The sequence below is a fragment of the Zootoca vivipara genome, chromosome 10 (genome assembly GCF_965207765.1).
Source record: "Zootoca vivipara chromosome 10, rZooViv2.hap1.1, whole genome shotgun sequence".
Classification (NCBI taxonomy): Eukaryota; Metazoa; Chordata; class Lepidosauria; order Squamata; family Lacertidae; genus Zootoca; species Zootoca vivipara.
In genome coordinates, this window is record NC_142593.1 from 2218049 (window position 1) to 2239124 (window position 21076).

Genomic DNA, 21076 nt, shown 5'->3' on the forward strand with positions numbered 1-21076 from the left:
GTAATCTGTTGACATCACATTGTGATGATGTCCTCAATCCAGACAAGCCATCTGTGCATCGTAAAAAGTCCACATCTCCTGATATGGAGAATAGAGCAATTTCATCCAGCACCTTAGAGTTAGTGAGCAGTTTGAAACACTGCTAAGATTTCATCTATGGCCATTTCTGATAGTTCCAATCCCCTGGCACAGGGTGGGAGCAGGGAATGGGAAGGGCTGGACTCAACCCAAGGGCTCCCTTTATACCTAATAGGTGATACGCACTCCTAGCTTTTAGTCAAGTGTGTGGCTTGTTTGTTTTTGCTGTGCTTAGCATACTTGGATTGGGGCCAAAATTATCCTAATGCTCTGCCCTGGATTTCCAGCACAGCTCCAATGCATTGTCACAGCAGTAGTTTGCATTCTTTGTCAGAGCTGAACACCATCCTGGAACTGGATACACCATCTAGGACAAACTATGTTCTATGCCATTCCAATGCTATTTATAAATGGCTGCAATTGCACTGCTCTCTTAAGGTCCCATTAAGGTACTATCATACCTCGGTTTAAGCACGCCTCGGTTTGAGTATTTTCAGTTTAAGTACCCCGCGGACCTGTCTGGAACGGATTAATCCACTTTCCATTCCTTTCAATGGGAAAGTTTGCTTCAGGTTAAGTACGCTTCAGGTTAAGTACAGACTTCCAGAACATAGCTGCCAAGTCTCCCGTATTCCCCGGGAAACCCCCGTTTTTCCAGCTGTCCCCAGCCGAAAATACAATTTTTTTTTGTTTTCCCCCAGTTTATTCTGGCGCGATGGCCATTTTGGAACTGGGCAGAGCATGCTCAGAAGCGACTTTTGATGCTGCTCTGCCCAGTTCCAAAATGGCTGCAGCGCGACTTCTGGTGCGGCGGCCATTTTGGAACTGGGCACAGCAGCATCAAAAGTAACTTCTGAGCATGCTCCGCCCAGTTCCAAAATGGCGGCAGCGCTACTTCCGGTATGCTACTTCCGGTCCGGTCCCTTATTTTTCAGAGAGGAACTTGGCAGGTATGTTCCGGAACCAATTGTGTACTTAAACCGAGGTACCACTGTACTCTGAAATTGGGTAGGCAAGTGAGGCACTGCAGACTTTAACTGACCACCAAGATTGTCACAAAATTGACTCACGTTTCCATTTTTGTTTCGCTACTTTTGTATCTGATCCTTCTGAAGAGCCCAGAGAGGTGCATTGCCTCATAATACCATAGTCCTGGGAAATGCCTGGCCAGGCTGGACTTCTGCCCTTTTCACAATTATGTGGAATTAGTAGCGGTTCAGACATGCCACACCTGTTGACATTCATCCTTCTGCATAGCTATTAAAGGTGCAGGAGGAGCCCTGGTCACGTGTGCATCTGCCCACCCTACCTGTGAGGTACGTGAGGATGCATGACGAATGCAAGGCTACCAAATATGGTCCATAATGACTGAGAACCAAGGCTGTGGTTTCTCACTGCACCGTGACTGGCCCAGGGATCATTCACTGCTTTTACTTGGCTTGAAACAATGCATCAGAAAACAATGTTGTGGGTGTGTATGTTTATGTGTGAAGGAGGAGCGGGGAGGTGGCTGATATTCAGGGGGAATGTATTTTTGTTCTCTGTTCTTGACAATAAAGAGCAAGAATCTGTTCAGAGAAAGGGAGCGTCAAGTAAAAAAACCAGAGAGAAAAATGAAGAGGATGAAGAGGGCGAGGATGAGGATGAAGAGACTGCCGCAGATCGTAGGCGAAAATACAAAAGGCGGAGGATGAAAGATGGTGGATTAGACATCAGTGAATCGGATGGAGAAGGCTGTAAAAGCAGGAAGAACAGAGCCAACCAGATGACCAAGGATGGGGATGAAGAAGATGGGGATAAAAAACGCAAGGACAAGAAAAAAGGGAAAAAGAAAAAAAAGAAAGACAAAAAGAAAAAAGGATCAGGGTAAGGCCTTATTATGATGATTTCTTGAATGTAAAGTCAATGATGGCCGTGTTAGGCATACTGCAGCAATCGGCAGTACTCATAGAACATTAGAGAGGGGAGGGCTATCAAGGGTCCCCTGGTCCCACCCCCTGCAAGGCAGGAATCACAGGGAGAGATCCCTGACAGATAGTCACCCAACCTGGATGTTTAAATGAGGGAGAACATCACCTTCTGAGATACTCCCTAAGCTCATGGAGCCAGATCTATACATACTGTACTCAGTTCTCATAAAAGCTGAGTATTTCCAAAAGAGCTCTGCAGTTTAATTTTGGCCAGAGGACGTGGCACTTTTGAGTGACTGTGCAGTCCACTCCACTGAAGGACTATCAGGGGCAGCGTTCTCTTTGAGCACACACATGTCACCTGAGTGCCTTCCACACTGTGCTGAGATACAGTATAGCTTAAATTCGCAACTATGCATATAAATCACCACATGCACATTTCCTGCAAATTGGTGTCCTATTTGGCAACGCATAAACGGGCCACTCCTGTTCAAAGCTGTGTGCACAAGGTATGTAAGATTCTGAGACCTCAATACCCAAAGGAGAAAGAGCCATATTAGGCATGGTGTTTGTCTTGTAGTTTGTTGCTATGTGCCTATAATTAGTTTTTTTTAACTAAATAGCCACTGCAAGGGATTGGAGCTAGAATAGGAATGCAGCATAGTGTGTGAATTCTCCAGGATTTCATATGGTCTCTCCCAGTCTAATTTGGAGATGCTGGGGATTGACCTGGGACCTTCTGCATGCAAAGCTCTACCACTGTGCTACAGCCCCCCCCACTACTCAGAGCTGCTTTTGAAAGTTTTGACCTTCGCATCTCTTCCTAGTTCCCTGCGTCCTCCGCAGTCCTTCCCCAAACTCATGTATTAGTATTAGAATTAATCAAGGCACGAAGACGTTGCAGAAGCAAATGGGTCTATTTACTTCAAATATCTGGCAGCAACTACATATTTTCAGTTTTTGATGACTGCTGTTGGCGCTCCCACCAAAAAGATCCCATATACATTCAGGAATCCATGAAGCAATCTTGATAATCTGGAAGTCATCATCGCATTTAGTCTGTTCCTGAAATATAATCGAAATAATGAGACAAATAAACTCATGCGTAGTGGGAATGTGCCAACTATGAGATATATTATTATTATTATTATTATTATTATTATTATTATTATTATTATTATTATTTGCCACCCATCTGACTGGGTTGCCTCAGCCACTCTGGGCGGCTCCCAACAGAATATTAACACAGTGAAACATGGAATGGAAGGGGCTTTAACTTTGTATTCCACTATGGAAAATATTTTACACCACTCATTCTTTTTTGAGCTTTCTATGATGATTGCTCATAGGAACCTGCTGCACTAGGGTATGTTGAATTTTTCAACTTTCAAATTCCAAAATATGAGGGATGCTAAAAAGTAAATGTTGTCCAATCCAAAAATAATAATTGCAGATTTGAGTTCCCTTTTTCTAAGGCCTTTGTCCACGTGTCAGGAGGAAGAGGAGGAGGAACTAGGCTGGCAACTTGGCCACTATTTTGTATCCTCCACGATGTGCTGCACTGCCACCATTCTGAGATATTGTGCATGGGAAAGGGAGGCGGAAGCACAATGTTTGGAGCATTCAGAGGGTGGGAATGGTGGCTGCTAATATGTTTTCTGTGAGTCTGCATGCAATGGTATGGGGGCATGGTAACACATTCTGTAGCAAGTTTAATAATATATACTTTCCATGGGTGGGTGGAGCAGCTGCCCACAATCATACCAGTGAAGCTGTCCCTCTTTTCACCTCTCTCTCTTTTTTAAAGCTCTGATTCAAGTTCTGAAGAGGAGCTTACAGAGGAGGAAATAGCCAAGCTGAAGGAAGCGGTAGAAGAGAAAAAGAAGCTAATTGCCACATTAAGAAATAAGCCCTGGAATATGAAAAAGAAACTGGAAGTCTTGAAGTATGATATTGTATATGGTCACTTGTAGGGCATGTTTGCACGAGTTTTAGTTGTGACTGCTTGATTACTCAGCATTTGAACACTCACAGGTGAATGTGTGAACTGGTGCCACAGAGAAGTATTGGGCTGGATCCAGACCAAGTCAGCCATGACTTATTTAAGCCCCTTTGATTGCAGTGTGACCTAGATATGACTTACACTGGAACAAGCCTAATGGGTTGGAGGTAATATAAAATTCTATCAGTGATATTTGTAATCATGCATGCAATCAAGCCACCATTTTTTGCAGCATGTTTGATGGAGAAGGCTATGGACTATGAAAGCTCAATAAACAGGTGAATCTTTAAGGTGTCACAAGTTTGTTGACTTTTCCCCATTAAAAATGAAGTCAGTTCACACATGCAGCTGTCAGATGTGATCTAGTGATGTAACTCCATGCACGAGCCACTATAATTCATTGAATAAAAATCTTTAGTTCCCAGAACTATGACAAGAAAGACACAATAGGCCCTGAAATAGGAACAAATGTGGGATTTCTGATCATCTGTGATGTAGTCCAGAGGTAATTAATGTAGAAGCAAGGCCACAGCTTTATTTCAATTGGGGGTGGGCAACCTTTCTCCATGGACGACCACATTTCCTCAGCGTTAATCTGCCAGGGGTTACATTCTACTGGTGGGTGGTTCCAGAAATTCTGGATCTGGAATAAAGACCACCCTCTTCAGGCTAGAAGTCCCAATTTAATGAAGTCTATTCAGAATTATGCCCCACTTGGTTTGATGGGGTCACCCTCAAATAACTATACAGACATTTATTTATCAGTCACTGTTCTGGAAAACAATGAAAAGTAACTCATTCCTGACATTAATGTGCTATATAAAGTGAATCTAGAGAGGCAAGGAAGGAGAAGGAACATGAAGGAACATGAGGTGGAAAACCAACAGAATTCTTGAGGATGGCATTAAATGAGACCAGGGGCCACATGTTTATGAAATTATTTATATCCAGCCCGGATTACACTCCAGTCACAAGTGATGGGGTTCCCCTTCCTTTGCAGCACCACAATCTGCTCTAAAGGGTTCCCCGAGATTCTGGAGCAGATTTTCTGTGTGAACAGGGAAATGCAAGGGGGAGAGATGGAAATGTCAATCCTGGTTGGGCAATCAGAGGTTGTTGCACCACAACTGGATATATCACCTTGAAATTCTGGTCTTGTTTTTTAAAATAAAATTAATCTTTTTAAAAGAGTTGCCCTGGAGCAACACTGCAGCATTTCTCTTTAATGAAATTTGAGCTGGTGCCTGAAACCATCTTGACCTGTTACTGAAAAGTTGAGCAATCCACTTGAATCCTCCGCTTCAGAAGCAACCTCTTAAGTTTGGTAATTCATTCCCCACTTTTGCAACCTTGAAACAGCCCAAGTACAGTATACCTCACACTTTGAGAGCTGCAACCCCACACCTCCCATGAATTATTAAGCTAGGCCATTTAAGGACAATAATACCTGTGCTCATGAAATATTCATGCCCCTTGTGTTGGTAATTAGATTAATGTTTCTTTGAATTTAATAAAGCTTTCAGTGGGTTAGCTAAGACAGTAATTTTTTGTCTATCTTGTATTCTCGATAATTTACTTGTAGCAACAATGAACAGCTCATTTTAAATAATTTAGAAAATTTAGTGAGCAAAAAGCTTACAAACAGGTCAGTTAACAAGATCCCAAAGCTGATGGTATTTTTGTATTTTGCTCCAACTTTTCTACCCAGTGAAAAGGCCAGAAAACCCCCCAGAATGCTTCTGTTACATTTAGGGGGTTATCAATTAGTTTCAGTGTTTTGACCCTGCTGACTGTGAGGCCCTTGATCAGGGGTGGCAGCTCTTTTCTGCCCAGTGGGCCAGATTCTTATTTCCCTACCTATGGCAATGTTGTGCTTTGAAGCCCCAGCTGTTGGGATTTCAAAGTGCATCATGGGAGTGTGTGCAGCAAAAGTTTTGGACTACAATTTCCATCATCCCTGACCACTGGTCACTGTTAGCTAGGGATCATGGGAGTTGTAGGCTAAAACACCTGGAGGGCCACAGTTTGGGGATGCCTGGCCTAGAGATTCCCTACCCCTGCTGTAGATGGTTGATATTTGATGAAGCAATATTTAAGTACTTGTGAACAGTGAGCTTGAAAGTACAGTGTAGCATGTGGGACTTGCCTGAGGAAACCTGGGTTCACATCCTTGATCAGCCATGAAGTTCACTGGATGGGTGACTTTGAGGAAGCCCAAGCCCAGCCTCCTGAACATATGGAGCTTGTGCTAGGTCCACCCATCAAATTACACTACAGCACATCTGCAAATGAAGTTGTTGCTCTTTCTGTGAAAGAAGTGCCGGGGCTGCACTCCTTATGTTTCTGACTGACCATATCTAAGGTAGGAAAGTTGAGTTGAACAAAGGATGAAGCCCTCTGGCTGCAGCAGCACAGAAGGCTTTGTTTTAATTAGCTCATTGAACATAATAGTTTCTTGTGTTCTTTGAATCATTATGCACTGACTATCTTCTGAGATACTCAAGCAGCAGAGTTGCTTTTCATATGACCCACTGGGAATTCTTCCTAAAACCACAGCCTTATTGAGATGTGTGCTGAAGTGCCTGTAAAATAAGCTCTTTGAATGAATCATGTAAATATTCCACAAGTGGTACAGATGCCAGTTGCTTGACATCTGTATTTGACTGGGGCCAGTAAAATGACTGTTGTATTTTTGTATTGTTTTATTTATTTATTTATTGTGCGTGTGGGTAGAATGCAAGTGCTGGCATCCTTTTTTGTTTTGTTTCCTACTGCCACTCTTCCTGGGGTGGCATCTTCACATTAGGTTTATTCACAAATCCTCTTTTGCTACAGAAACAGGGCTACATCTGCTGGCCATGGCCCACAGCCCACCATCCCAATCCCACTATAAATGGCCATGTAAACAAATGTAGAATTGTTTTGCTTGTGAATGAAGCTCACAGTTCTCTAGGGGACCCTGTGGTTCTCCAGATGTTGCTGAACAATCCCTCCCCTCATCGCTGCCCATTGGCCATGCTGGCTGCAGCCGATGGGAGTTGGAATGCAACAACATCTGGAGGCCCATAAGTCCCCCATTGTTGCTAGAGAAACATAATGAATTTAGAATAAACTAAAAAAAAATCCTTCCAGTAGCACCTTAGAGACCAACTAAGTTTGTCATTGGTATGAGCTTCCGCGTGCATGCACCCTTCTTCAGATACACGGAAACAGAAGTCACCAGACCCTTACACGAAAGCTCATACCAATGACAAACTTAGTTGGTCTCTAAGGTGCTACTGGAAGGAATCTTTTTATTTTGTTTTGACTACGTCAGACCAACCCGACTACCTACCTGTAATTAGAATTTAGAATAATCCAAGATAGCACACAAGAAAGGCAGGGTTATTGCAAATGAAACATTTTATTGTGAAATGGCATGTCTGTGTTTAGTTTCTTGTTCCATGACATCTAGCAGTAATTTTCTTGATGCCTTGATATTCTATGTGTCCTTATCTGGCTCTACATCATTGGCTATTGCGGACAGTGGGTGGGGCAAATGTGGCATGTCATAATGCCAGGACATGGGCAAACTGCGCTTGAGGGGATGGGGAAATAAGGAACGTGGTTCCCATGTTTAGTGGAAGAAAAAGTGTTTGGCATAACATGTCATTGGGGTGCTCAGAAATGTCAAATGTGTCTCAATGTTTCAGCAGAAGAGACAGTCAGAGGAAAGATGCTTTCAGATAAATCCACAAGCATTTGTTTATTTTTATTTTTCAGAGATGCTCAGCAGTTTGTGGAAAAATTTGAAGGAGCCCTTGGCAAAGGCAAAGGGAAGAAATTTTATGCATATAAAGTGATGATGATGAAAGTAAGGACCATCTCTCATTATGGCCTTGAATTTGCTCACTTGTTGTTGTTGTTGTTTAGTCGTTTAGTCGTGTCCAACTCTTCGTGACCCCATGGACCATAGCACGCCAGGCACTCCTGTCTTCCACTGTCTCCCGCAGTTTGCTCACTTAGCCTTTTTCAAATGCCTCTTCCGGAATTAATGGTTTCACTCTCCTTTTGGATTACATTTACTTTCAGCTATAAAAAGAAAGAAGAGATTTCCGGGTATCTTAGTTCTGTAAATGCTGCAAAACTGCTAATCTTCTCTATTAATCCTTCAAACACATTTGTGCCCTCAAATCATAGTAATCAAAAAGATTCTGAGCAGTCAGGTCTGGATCGCAGTCCGTGGAGCATAGGTGAGCATTCACAAAAAAATAAATGAAGGTATCAAAATCAGATGATGCTTAGGGAAAGGATACTGCAAGTAATCCAAAGAAATACAGATAGGCTGAAATCATATTAAATCCAATGCTTCAGTGTGACTTAGTGCTGCAGACCCAAGTAAACTTAAAAGAAATGTGCAGACTAGAAATACTATATGTAAGTTTATTAATACATGATTAAAATATCTCAGTGAACCTCTGAGATTCGTAGATCGTTCTGGCACTTGGATCGTTCTGGCTGAAGTGCAGCTGAAATGATGGAGAGAAATAAATGTGGAAGCGGGATATGGAAGGATGCGCTGAAGAACCTTCTGTTTTATATCTCCTCCATTTAATAGAATGTAGATTTTCAGATTTCCCTTGGTGTTATTGCTTATTGTACTTGTTGATTGCTTTTTACATGACTGTGTCTCAAAGCGACTTGCAATGTAAGAATAGAAATAGCAAGAAACATTTAAACTAACCAAAGCAGGAAGACAAAATGCTCATTGACAAATATTTATAAACATACAAAACCCATCCCACTCCTCAAAAGCATGAGCACAAAAAGAAGCCAAAGGCATACTTGATTACCCTCCAAGTTAAGGGTCAAATGGTTGGGTAAAAGACCTGTTCTCGTGTCACACAGAGAGAAACAGTCCTTGGGTAGGAAGATGGGGACACTAGCATATCGGCTTGCTGCAGACAGATGTGGAAGACAGAAAAGTGTAGGACAGGAAACACATTTGCATTTCCTTTGCCTTCAACAGAAACATTGCTGCCACTCTAACAACCTAGAGTGCACGCAGATTTTGGAAGTACAGAGGTTTAAGCTCATCAGACAATTTTTAGTTGAAAGTGTTCATTCTTTTCACATTGTCCTAATGTCCTATTTTGCTTTTGTAATATTTATTTCAGAAATGGATGAAATTTCAACGTGATTTTGAGAATTTTCGGACAGCCTGCATACCCTGGGAAATGAAAATAAAAGAAATTGAAAGTAAGTGAGAGAGAAGAAGAATTAAGTAATTTTCATATTGCTGGGAGACAGGCCTGGAGTTTCCCCTCCACTGTTGCATTCCATTGCTCCTTTCATTCTGTAGCTTTTAAACAGCAGCAAATACATTGCATATCAAGGATTGCTAGAATTTGTAACATATATTTGCATACAAACCACCAACTTAAGCAATAATTTACTATCGTTTTACCAGATCACATCAATAGTCAATAATATGTGGTTAGGTTTTAGGAGGGGAAAGTGGCAGCCACTGATTTGTGGTGTGTTAAGCAAGCATAAATATACTAGTTTATCTTATTTGAAAGGACACAAAAGGTGAAGAATGATTCATTTGCCCTTTTATCTTGCTTCATGTCTTGTAGGTCATTTTGGCTCTTCTGTTGCCTCCTACTTCATATTTTTGCGATGGATGTATGGAATAAATATAATCCTATTTGGACTGACTTTTGGTCTTGTCATGGTGCCAGAGGTGGGGATAACCACTAATATGCCCAGCCTGTTTTGCTGTTTTTCTTTAGGCTTACCATAAATGTTACACAGGAAAATGGGTTAAAGTAATAGATGTAAGACCAAAGCAAACAATGGGGGACTGGGCAATTTGGATAAAATTCCACTGTCAGGAAGATCTGAGCTAGACTGACATTTACAATACAGTAGGATTAAATGATGTTAGAGATATTTTGTTGTCCTCCAGACAGTCTTTATCTTGTTAATTCATACAGCGTATCCACTGTCCATATTTACTAGAGATGGTTCCCTGGTGAATCACTTTCTCTATTTGGTCCCTGCCTTATGGAGAGGAGATGCCTTATGAATCTCTTAGATACCTGCACTAACCACCAGTCCTTTACCTTTTCCTCCTCCTCCCCTTGCCTGCTGTAATTTCACAAAAATGATTTAAACATTAAAATTAATATTAAAATCAACAGTGGAAAAACAAGAAATAGCCTCGAAAGTGAGCTTCCCCAATGTTTTTTTCATACTGATTTCTTTCTTTGTTTTGGTTGTGTTTACAATTTCCACACTCTGACTGACCTACGTGTGAAAACAGGCATTGATGGGGAAACCATATGGAAGCTTACCTAGAAAAACTGTGCCCAGAGCAGAGGAAGCGACGGCACAGAACTTTGCCACTCTGTGGGATTTCAGTGTAAGTGTGCACTTTGCAAAAACCATTCCCTAGGCTTTGTGTTTTGATTGTGTGAAATGTTGTTTTATCTCAGCAGTTCATTGGGCAAGACTACCAATTTGGGATATGTAATTTATGTAGGTAAAAATGAAAAGATATGAATTCAAATTGTTTTGGTGAAATGGGATCAAATGTGGCACCGAAGATCCAGTGTATTAAAAAGTGGGTAGACGACACAGCGATTCTTCAAGAAGCTCTTTATTCGGAAGCCAGAACAGAACTGAACTGCACTGCCAAGCTGGCCTGCTTTTATAGAGGCTGGCTCAAACAATGTATCAAACATAATTCAAAGTTCCCTCCTAAAACAACTGTCAAGGACCTGAGGGAAAACTATATACACTAATACATAACATCCCTCCCCACCGAGAAAAGGCATTAGTTACATTCATAATGGTTTCAATTAGGTACAAGAGCATAACGGTTTCAAGGTACATAGCTTCTATTTACAATGCAACGTTTCAAATGCAATTACTAACATATTCCCGTAAGTAGGATGGCTGCTTGGTGACCCTGGTGGAACGCCGAGGGCCAGTACCAGAGTCCAGGGGGTTGGCTGATTCCTGCTGAGACTGTGGTGCCACCGATGGTGGCGGTGAGCCCAAGTTTCCTGTCTCTGTGAATGCCGAAGGAACCGCCACGTGCTGACTCGGCAGATGGTCAGGCACAGCAGTGGCCCTAGACTCTGGAGGGCCATGCTGAACCCCTGACGTGGCTTGGCTAGGATCCACGTCCAGAGCTTGTGAGGGAGGTGTAGATTGAGCCTTGCCTTCTGTTAAAGTTTGCTCTGGAGCTGGGGGTGCAGTTGGGGGCACTGTGGCAGTGTCCAAATTCCCAAACCTGCGCCTCAGCTGGTCAATGTGTCGGCACCATAAGCATCCGTCTTCGAGTGCCACCTGGTATGAGCGAGGTCCAGTGACTCCCACTACTGTGGCCAGCACCCAAGGAATGTCTCCCACAAAGTTCCGGGCAAAAATCCGATCCCCCGAAATGAAAGACCATGGTGCGTTGACACAGCCCGGGGGTTCGGCCACACCAAAGTACCAGAACGCCCCTCGGTGGGTGACCATCACCTGCGCTTCCACGGTGGCATCATCGACAGGCAATTGTTGATACGCTTGGGCAAGGTCCAGTTTAGCGAAGACCTTGCCCTCACCCAGGGAATGCAGCAGGTGGTGGACGACGGGAACCGGATAAGCGTGCTGCTGATGTGCCTTGTTGATCGTGCACTTGTAGTCTGCACATATTCTCACCGATCCGTCCGGCTTGACAGACGTGACAATGGGGGTCTCCCACTTGGCGTGGTCAACTGGCTCCAAAACGTCTTGTGCAATGAGCTTGTCCAGTTGTTCGTCCACCTTAGCCTTGAGATCAAACGGAACCCGGCGTGGCTTTAGCTTGATGGGGTGACTTGTGGATCAAGGCTAAAGGAGATGGGCGTGCCTGTATATTGTCCCAAAGTGCCATCAAAAACCTCGGCAAAGTCTTTGATTAGGCCCTCAGTCTCTGCATCAGAGATGCAGTTGATGCCGATGACTTCCAGGCTGAGGGCATCAAACCAGTCTAGCCCTAGGAGGCTCAGCCACTGACCTTCAACCACCACTAGTCGGAGCTGGCCCGAAAAGTTATTGAAAGTGACCCGGAACTGGCCAACACCTACCATGGGGATGTCGTTTCCCTGGTAGTCCCTCAGGTGTATGCGGTGTAGATTGAGTTGCCTCTTGGACAGCTTGGGCACAAGTCTTTTGATGGTGCTCCAGGACACAATGGACATGGCAGACCCGGTGTCGATCTCCATGTTGCATGGAGCTCCTTCGATGAGCACGGAGACGTGTAGCATGCATCGCATAGGTGAGTCGGTTTGGCCAATCGTGGTTCCGGATGAGCAGCGGTAGTTGGTGAGGGCGAAACAGCTCTCCTTGTCAGACCAGGATGAATCCTTGGACTTACGAGACGGTGATGGGGGTGTCTCAGATGGAGCTGATCAGCAGACCTTTGCGAAGTGATCCCTTCTGGAGCAGTGCCAACAGATGGCGTCTCTGAACCGACACTTGACACGAGAATGGTTGCCTCCACAACCGGCACCATTCTAATTGGACCTTGGACCTCTGTTTGAATTTCCTGCGCTCCCGCTTTGTCTGGTGCACGTCATCGTCTTCGCTGGAGGGTGCCTCGTCGCTGCTGGCTTCCTCGTGGTGCACGGGGATTGTCTTCTTTGCAGGATGTGGGCTGCTGGCCTTGCGGATATCCTGAGCGTAGAGTTCAGCAGCTTCTGAGGCCGCTGCCTCCTCAATGGCCTTCTGCAGCATGAGGTCTGGCATGACGAGGAGGCGCCGTTGTAGACGGTTGTCCCGGACTCCACAGACAATTCGATCCATCAGGGCGTCTTCTAAGTCTCGGAACTGGCAGTGCAGGGTGGCCTTTCGAAGCGCGGCGATGTAGTTGTTGATCGACTCATCCTCTGCCTGATCTCTGTGGTAGAACGCATGACGGGCAGCAATTTTGGACGGCTTGGGCGCATAGTGGTTACGCAGCTTCTCTTTGAGCGTGTCCCATGGTGTTGCCTCAACAGCTAGAGGCGCGACCAAGGCCCGGGCTGTCTTGAAGACCTTGGAGCCACAAAGACAGAGGAAAAGACCCTGCTTCCGTTCTGCAGACACCGCTGTCAGCTCATTTGCTTGGAGATAGCAGGCAAACCGAGTGAGGTAAGCGTCCCACGATTCAGAGGCTGGTGCAAACGGCAGTAGAGGCACGAATGAAGCCATGATTCCGATGCCGACGTGGAGGGCGATGGATGGAACACAGTGCTCTAGCCGGAACAGTCAGCTCTGAATTGGTTCTGCTCAGTGATTCAGCTCAGTGATTCCGCTCAGTGATTCCGCTCGGTGAGCGTCCGAATCTGGCTGTGCTCTGATGTTCATCCATCCCATCCTCGTCGCCATTATTAAATAGTGGGCAGACGACACAGCGATTCTCCAAGAAGCTCTTTATTCGGAAGCCAGAACAGAACAGAACAGCATTGCCGAGCTGGCCTGCTTTTATAGAGGCTGGCTCAAACAATGTATCAAACATAATTCAAAGTTCCCTCCTAAAACAACTGTCAAGGACCTGATGAAAAACTATATACACTAATACATAACACAGTGGGACTTTCTGATGTCATAAAATAAGCTCTTACGTTGACTTGTCACTGGGATTTCTGTCATGTACAGTAAGTTAAAAGTGAGCAACATGCAGCTGAAAAATGATCGTTTGGCTTTATATTTATTAAGTTTACATGCCATATATAATAGATCCCCAAAGGCCACCATGTTGAGCCATCACTGGCCAATTTCAGGAGGTATAAAAGTAGTATAGGTGGATTTGCTTCCCTGGCACTGCCCCGTGGGATTCATTTGGCCTTTTGTGCTTATGAGATAACAAACCGGCAAACAGGCAACAGCAAGATAGTTAAAGAAAGATAAGTGAAGACAGTGAAGAAATGGGCTCCTAGCCATTTGTTTCACTGCCTTTTCTACCCTTTGGGATCAAGGACATTGTTTGCAGCAGAGCAACTGTTGGATTTACAGTGAGTGACTTGATAGTGCATGTTAAATTACCGTGGGAACCTCTCGCAGTAGTTTAAAGTGCTGTGGGGGAGCCGTTTCCTATGGGACACAGGCAATTGCAATTCCAGTAAATACTACAGTAAATACTTGCTGCAATCTGCCTTAACTGAAGGGTGGGGGAAACTACCCAGTTGGTTCCTTGGTGTTTGCCCTTGTTGGCAGATGAAGAGAATGCAGGCCCCTTTGGTTTTGTTCACAGCAGCACCATGTAAAACCACACAATGTGAATGATCTAGTCTTAATCATGTGTTGTAAAATTATGTAGGTCTCTGGGCACCTTAAACAAAGGGGATCTTGACCCAGGTAGAGTCCGCAGATCCTGGTAAACTAGCGCAATTGCCGCTGCTTACCGCTACGAAAATAAACAGAGCCCCAGCCAGAGCTGTCAGAGCAAGGCAAAATTTATTAACCCACTCGAAAATAAAGAAATAAAAGGCCGTTGCAACAGCGGTTCAACCCCACGCAGCAAATTTAGTGGAGAAGAACCCCGAACAAAAGAAGCTTTGGATTTTTATAGGAACAGTTTCTCCATGTTACACAGTTAGCGTGAAAAAGGCGGGAAGCGGGCGGAAAGGAAGCAATCAGGCATGTACAAAGGCTTAACAGTCCGTGATGGGTAGCGACAAAAGGTGACAATCTTTGGTGGTAGCTGACTGATGCATGAATAATTTTTCCTATTGTTTCAGGATGAGCCAACGGAGATGCGGAGAACATCGGTGATAAAAAAATCTAAATAAAGTTGTTTTTCTCCCTTAATTTTGTGTATCTGTGTCATCTGTCCGCGGCCAGCTAGGTGGCAGTGTGGTATTACATATGATGAGGCGGGAGGGACAGTCATCCTAATTCAGCAGAATATGTGAGAACTAATACACCGGAGTTCATAAACATATATAGAAATCAACTTGTGATAATGCGCTGATCGGGGTATACAATATTGATGATAAGTAGCAAGAAGTTACAGTTTCATGTGCATTCTAAAGAGGGTTTACATACAATTGTAGCGGGTGAAAAGTGGAAGGAACGATTACGTTCTGACAGCGATCGTGCAATGACAGCTACAGCGGAACACTTTGACATTCAGTAACAAAATATAACGGGATCTCAGGCCAAACAGTGTATCGAAGGAAACATTTGTTAGAGACAGTATAAAGAAAATTCCTCCTTTATTTTGGTACTGTTTACTGCAACAAGATCGGCTGGGCTTCCTTGGAATCGATAATCTCCTTTCCTGGGAGGGGGGGGGACGGAGACGCTTGGTCAGCAGCGGCAAGGAGTTTGTGTAATCAGACGAGATAGCTGTCATTTCCAAACATCCTGGCTTGGCTTTGTTATGTGTACCTTCCTATGGGCTTAGGGCGGAGGTTGTGGTGATCGGATCATGTTGATTGGGATGGTGGGGCATACCGGGGCATGTCTGGTTGAAACAATAGAAGGATTCCCCATCCCGGTCTCAAGTCAGCTTTCCCTTTTGACCTGATTTGGTACTCTGTGAAACATGGCTTTGGTGTGGCCAAGAAATGCGTGTCCCCTCTCTGTTCATTACTGAACCCTTATTTCATTTCCCCTCTCTGCGGCCTAATTTTTAATTAATTAAAAATTAATGCCGCACACTGGGGTTTGAATAGTCTCCGTTCCCTAGATGGAACATGGGGATATCTTCAGGGTACTCAGGGAACTGTTGCAGGGCGGCTTGCAGGCGCACAGAGGAGCCTAACGATCGGCTAGCAGCTGTCACTGGGGAACAGCTCTGCAGGAAGCAACAGGAGAGAAATAGGAGGAGTGCCAGGGATATGGAGATATAGATAGTCCCCTTCACTACCTCCTTTAGCCAATTAATGTTTGGGAGCCACGACCAAGGGTCCCAATCCCCCATCCCCTCATGTTGGATGTTCCTTAGGTCGTGAACGAGAGAATCCATTGTCTGGAGATGCGCGGTGACGTTAAGGGTCTGGTCAGAAATGTAGGAACAGCACTCTGCCCCGATGAGCTTACATGTGCCGCCCTGGGAGGCCAAGAGGAGGTCAAGAGCAAGGCGGTTCTGTAGGGTCATGGAGCGGACCTGGGTCAACTCCGTCAGGACTGACATGGTGGAGGCTTCAGATTCGTTTATAAAACGGAGCAAAATGTCCGTCAATCGTAAAATGTCCAAGTGGTTAGAGTAGGCTCCGTATGCAGGAATGAGTGCACGGAGCCATGTCTCTCCACTAGCATTGGGCTTCCGGGAAGTCACTGGGGAGCGTCTGTTCCTTCTACGGCCATGGGGTAAATTCCGGGTTACTCGAAGCCCCGGGTGCACATGACCCAGGTAGCAGGATCCTTGCATGTGTATGCTGACCCAAGTGAAAGCTCGTGTGGAACAGACCCAGAACAACCCACCCAAGGGTTCCCCAATACGGCCGGTCTGAAAGGTTTCCACAAGGGCCGCACTAGGGGTTTCGGTTATAAAGGGGTAAAGCACTGCGGTTAGGGCAGATTTCATATTTAGGTAAGGGCGGGAATGGGTACGGTTCTGAATCCATGTCCTGTTTCCCTCAGGGTCACTAATGACAGTCACTAAGCAGGAACTGGATCCTATGTGGTCCTTGGTTCCCGAAAATTTTCTACATAGTGGCCCGGTGATTTCCCCGCTTAAGTAGATATATTGAGAGGTAGGCTTTATAAAGGTCAGGTTGCGGGTGAAGAGGTATTGGGATCTGTACTGATCTAGTGTGAGGGGTGTAGCAACAAAAGGTACTCCTTGCTCAATATGTGCTGGGGTATGAGCGCATATCCAGCAGTCGGTGAGGTTAGTTGCATGGGCTACCTTCTGTACTAATTGGATATAGGAATTGCCTTGCCAAGCGGATCTTAGGGAGTTGCGTTGGGAATCAGGGAACTCAGATAAGTTGATAGATCTGGGGGCCGTGCCGACTGGGTGGAGGGGGTCATGGCGTTGAAGGAGATACAAGTCGGAAGCTATCCCTCCACATCTCTGGGGCCCCTTGAAGTCCCACTCTAGATCAGCGCTACCCCCAACCGGGTGTAACCATCCTTCCACATACTTGTTCCCATCCCATGCTGAAAAGGTCCCCAGATCCCATAGACAGCAGAACTTTCGTACACAAATACCTTGAACTGTGGTGGTAGTGACAGGATGGGTGCAGGTGAGTCCATAAGTCCAGAAATCATTAATAGCGGAGTCCGTATACCCTTCCCAGAGTCCATGTCCTATCTCAGTGGGGTCATAAGTCCTGACTGTCATTCCCCATTGAGTTTTGTGATAAGTTCCATTGTGGCAAGTTAATCGGTTCCACAGGTTGTCAATGGTGTAGAATGCACGTCCGATGATGGAATACGAGGCAGACCGGATGAGCAGTTCCCAGACTTGAGTGTCCCGTAAGCGGGGGCGGAAAGCATGTCGGAGCCAAGTCATGGTTCCGGGCAGGCAGAAGTCGAGGTTTCCCAAGTTGCTCCGAGATGAGGGATCGGTGGAATCAACCGCTCGTCGGTCCAGGAAGAAGAAATCCGTCGGGTTCCCTCCACAGTCGAATGGTGGTTTCGCGGCTACCAGGAGGGCGGAAAAACTGCATGCCAGGAGCAGGAGGCGGTCCATCTTTTAGGGGTGAGTCGCCAATCTGTGTGGGAGAGAAAGAAGAACATGACAGACACGATACACCTAGGGAGGAAGGGAATTGGGGCTTGGGCTTGACGGCATGCAAGGGGGGGTGAGGGGAGAAGAGGGTTGTGATAAGGGTAGGTAAAACAAAAACAGGGAACTCAGGCGTCAGTTTCGGTGGTCTTCTCCTTCCGGAATTGCAGTCGAATAGGAGGGTGGTCAGGATCGTCTGGTCGTGGTTCAAGCAGAATCTGTGACATCCACCTCTCCGGGGTCTCACAGCCAGAGTCGTCTCCTTGAGGTGACGGCGTAGTTGGTCGAGCTGCGGTGTCGCCAGGAAGGTCGACGTCAGGGTGAGCGTTCGATGCAGAGTCGTCTGGGGGAGTGATGTCCTCGGATGGCGGTCGTGTAGGTCTCTCAGCGTCGTCTGGTTGAGGCTCCTCTTCCTCCGGTGGTTGTGCTGATTTGCAGAAGGTGTGGTGGATCCATGCAGAGCGTTCGGCCACCTTGACAGCAGTCGGGGTTGTGAGGAGGATCTGAAATGGTCCTTCCCATTGCGGTTGTAGGGCAATACGTCTGTAGGTTTTGATGCGTACCCAGTCTCCCGGTTTAAACGAGTGGGCATCAACATCAAGGGGTACATTTTGACAGTTTGCAGCATATTGGTGGAGCCTTTTGAGTTGCCGCTGCAACTGTCTTACATAGGCAATTAGTTCATTTTCCCCAGCTTCCAGTTCAGAAATTGGGAGTTGGGTAGTATGGGTTGGGGAAGGTCTTCCAAATAAAAGTTCATAAGGGGAGAGTTTTAAAAGTCCTCGTGGCTGACTTCGGATATTATGCAGGACTAACGGGAGGGCATTAACCCATTTGAGGCCTGTGGCTCTGCATACCTTACCAAGTTGGGTCTTGATCAACCCATTCATTCGTTCAGTTTGTCCGGACGAAGGGGGGTGGTATGGGGTATGGAGCTGCCATTTTATCCCGAAAGCCTTGGAAATGGCTTGGACTATTTCAGCCGCAAAATGGGTGCCACGGTCTGAGTCTAAACGGCGTGGAACTCCGTACCGAGGTATAATTTCTTGCATGAGGATCCTGGCTACAGTTTGTGCGTTTGCGTGTTTGCACGGAAACGCTTCTGGCCACCCCGAGAGGCGGTCTGTTATCACTAGCAACTGTTTATATCCTAAGCAGCTAGGAAGTTCGGCAAAGTCCAGTTGAAGGCTTTCGAAGGGAATGTACGCCCATGGTCTAGAGCCTGGGGGTTTGCGAGGTTCGGTTTTGGGGTTAAAACCTGCACATATGGGGCAGTTTTTAGTCACTGATTTGGCAAATTGGTGGACACCCGGGGCATACCAGTGTCTAAGAATGCTGTCACTAAGTCGGTTTGTTCCCCAATGTGTGAAATTATGTAGTACCCGGAGGTGGCGTGGTACCCAAGCCTTTGGCATTGCCAGGCGGCCATCTGGCATAATCCATAAATTGTCCTTAAGTTGGGCCCCTAGTTCCTGCCATGAGGTTATTTCTTCTATGCTCGCAGTGCGATACATTCGAGTGAAGTCCACGTCGGCTGGAACTACAATGGCCTGAAATTCATTCCTATACATTTCCCCTCTCATGGCCGCTGCCTCCTGGGCAGCGGCATCCGCAATACGGTTTCCCGTTGACACAAAGTCTGTCCCGTTTGTATGTGCCTTACAGTGTATAACTGATATGGCCTTCGGGAAATGTATGGAGTCCATTAACCTTTTTACGAGGGGGGCATGAGAGATCTGTGTTCCTGCAGCTGTTAGGAATCCTCTTTGTTTCCAAAGAGTTCCCGTAGCATGTACTAGCCCAAAACAATATTTGGAGTCAGTGTAGATATTAATGCTCTTGCCTTCGCCTAATTCACAGGCTCTGATTAGGGCGATAAGCTCTGCTGCCTGCGCACTGTAGCGTGGGTTAATAGGCGCAGCCTCAAGGATGGATTCATGTGTGACTACAGCATAGCCGGTTTGTCTGTGTCCTGCCACCACCTTGGAGCTTCCATCAGTAAAAATCGAGAGGTCTGGTTTTTCTAAGGGGAGATGATCTAAGTCTTCCCGGGGTTTTTCTGCCAGTCGGACAGCTAAGGTGCAATCGTGATGGGGGGTGCCATCATCGGGCAGAGGTAGAAGGGTGGCGGGATTTAAGGTGTTGACTCTTTTAATGCGTACATTCGAGGGAGTGAGTAGAGCGGCTTCATACTGGTTTAGACGTTCGTTACTGAAATGTTGACAGTTCCTTAAGTTTAGTAAGGTGGCTACTGCATGCGGCACATTTAAAATTAGCTCTTGGTTTTGAACTATCTCTAGGGCTCTGTCCACTAATTCCGCAGCCGCGGCAATCGCCCTGAGACAACCTACAGTCCCCTTCGCCACTGGGTCTAATTGTATGCTGTAGTACGCGACAGGACGTTCCTGACCTCTGAAGGTTTGCGTCAGAACTCCGGATGCTACCCCCTTCTGTTCATGTACAAATAATGAGAAGGGGAGACGGTAGTCTGGCAACCCTAAGGCTGGAGCCGACCTCAGTTCTCTTTTTATGGTTTCAAAATTTTGTAAGCTGTCCTTGGACCACTGAAGAGGTTCTGGTTCATCTTTATTAGTCATTTTTACAAGGGGTTTGGTTAATTCTCCATATCCTGGGATCCAGCACCTGCAGAATCCGCTCATTCCTAGAAACCCTCGGAGCTGTTTCTTGGTCTTTGGCAGGGGAACCTTAGCTATAGCATCTACTCTCTCAGTTGTCAAAGCTCTTGTTCCGTGGCCAATTATGTGACCCAAGTATTTTACTTCAGTTTGGCAATATTGTAGTTTTTTTGGTGAGACCTTGTGGCCCTTGTCGGCAAGGGCGGTTAGCAGATGGACGGTGTCCAGGTGGCAATTAGTGTCGGAGGTGGAGCAAATTATCAAATCATCTACATACTGTAAAAGGGAGGAGCCTCCAGGAAAGGAGAGGTCTTGTAGGTCCCTATGCAATGCACAGGCAAAAATTGTTGGGCTCTCTACATATCCCTGTGGGAGTCTAGTCCAAGTCAGCTGTCCCTTTTCCCACGTGAAGGCGAACAAAAATTGGCTTTTCTCATGCACTCTTATGGAAAAGAAGGCAGAGCATAAATCAATGACACTGAAATATGTACTATCTGGTGGGATTCCGGTCAAAATGGTATTAGGGTTGGCGGTGATGGCGTGGCGGGGTATCACAAAGTTGTTGATAATTCTGAGGTCTTGGACAAGCCTGTATTTAACTGGGGCACCCGGGGGTGATGGTTTGCGTACCGGCAGGAGTGGACTATTGCATGGGCTGACGCAGGGAACAAGGATGCCTTGATCCATGAAATCCTGTATCATTGGTCTCAATCCTTCTATTGCCTCCTGCGGCAAGGGGTACTGTTTGATGGAGGGGTATGGGACATCGGTG

At 45.9% G+C, this 21076-nt stretch overlaps 2 protein-coding genes across 2 annotated transcripts in view; one reads left to right on the forward strand and one right to left on the reverse strand.

Moving 5' to 3' along the window:
• Positions 1-291: 291 nt before the first annotated feature.
• The window catches only part of TMC1 (transmembrane channel like 1), an 86701-nt gene continuing 65916 nt past the window's right edge, over positions 292-21076 (forward strand). Inside the window, exons 1-6 of the mRNA XM_088653161.1 lie at positions 292-1944; positions 3796-3933; positions 7753-7843; positions 9147-9228; positions 9609-9715; positions 10298-10396. Of these exons, the coding sequence (XP_088509287.1) occupies positions 1526-1944; positions 3796-3933; positions 7753-7843; positions 9147-9228; positions 9609-9715; positions 10298-10396 (936 nt within the window). The 5' untranslated portion in view covers positions 292-1525. The remainder of the gene's footprint in view (positions 1945-3795; positions 3934-7752; positions 7844-9146; positions 9229-9608; positions 9716-10297; positions 10397-21076) is intronic.
• Positions 15638-19269, reverse strand: LOC148684348 (uncharacterized). The gene has a single exon (XM_088652873.1). The coding sequence runs from the start codon at positions 17630-17632 to the stop codon at positions 15638-15640; it is 1995 nt and encodes a 664-aa protein (XP_088508999.1). The 5' UTR covers positions 17633-19269.

Coding starts and splice junctions, on each gene's coding strand:
- LOC148684348 (XM_088652873.1), bottom strand. CDS start 17,632: ATGGACCGCCTCCTGCTCCTGGCATGCAGTTTTTCCGCCCTCCTGGTA.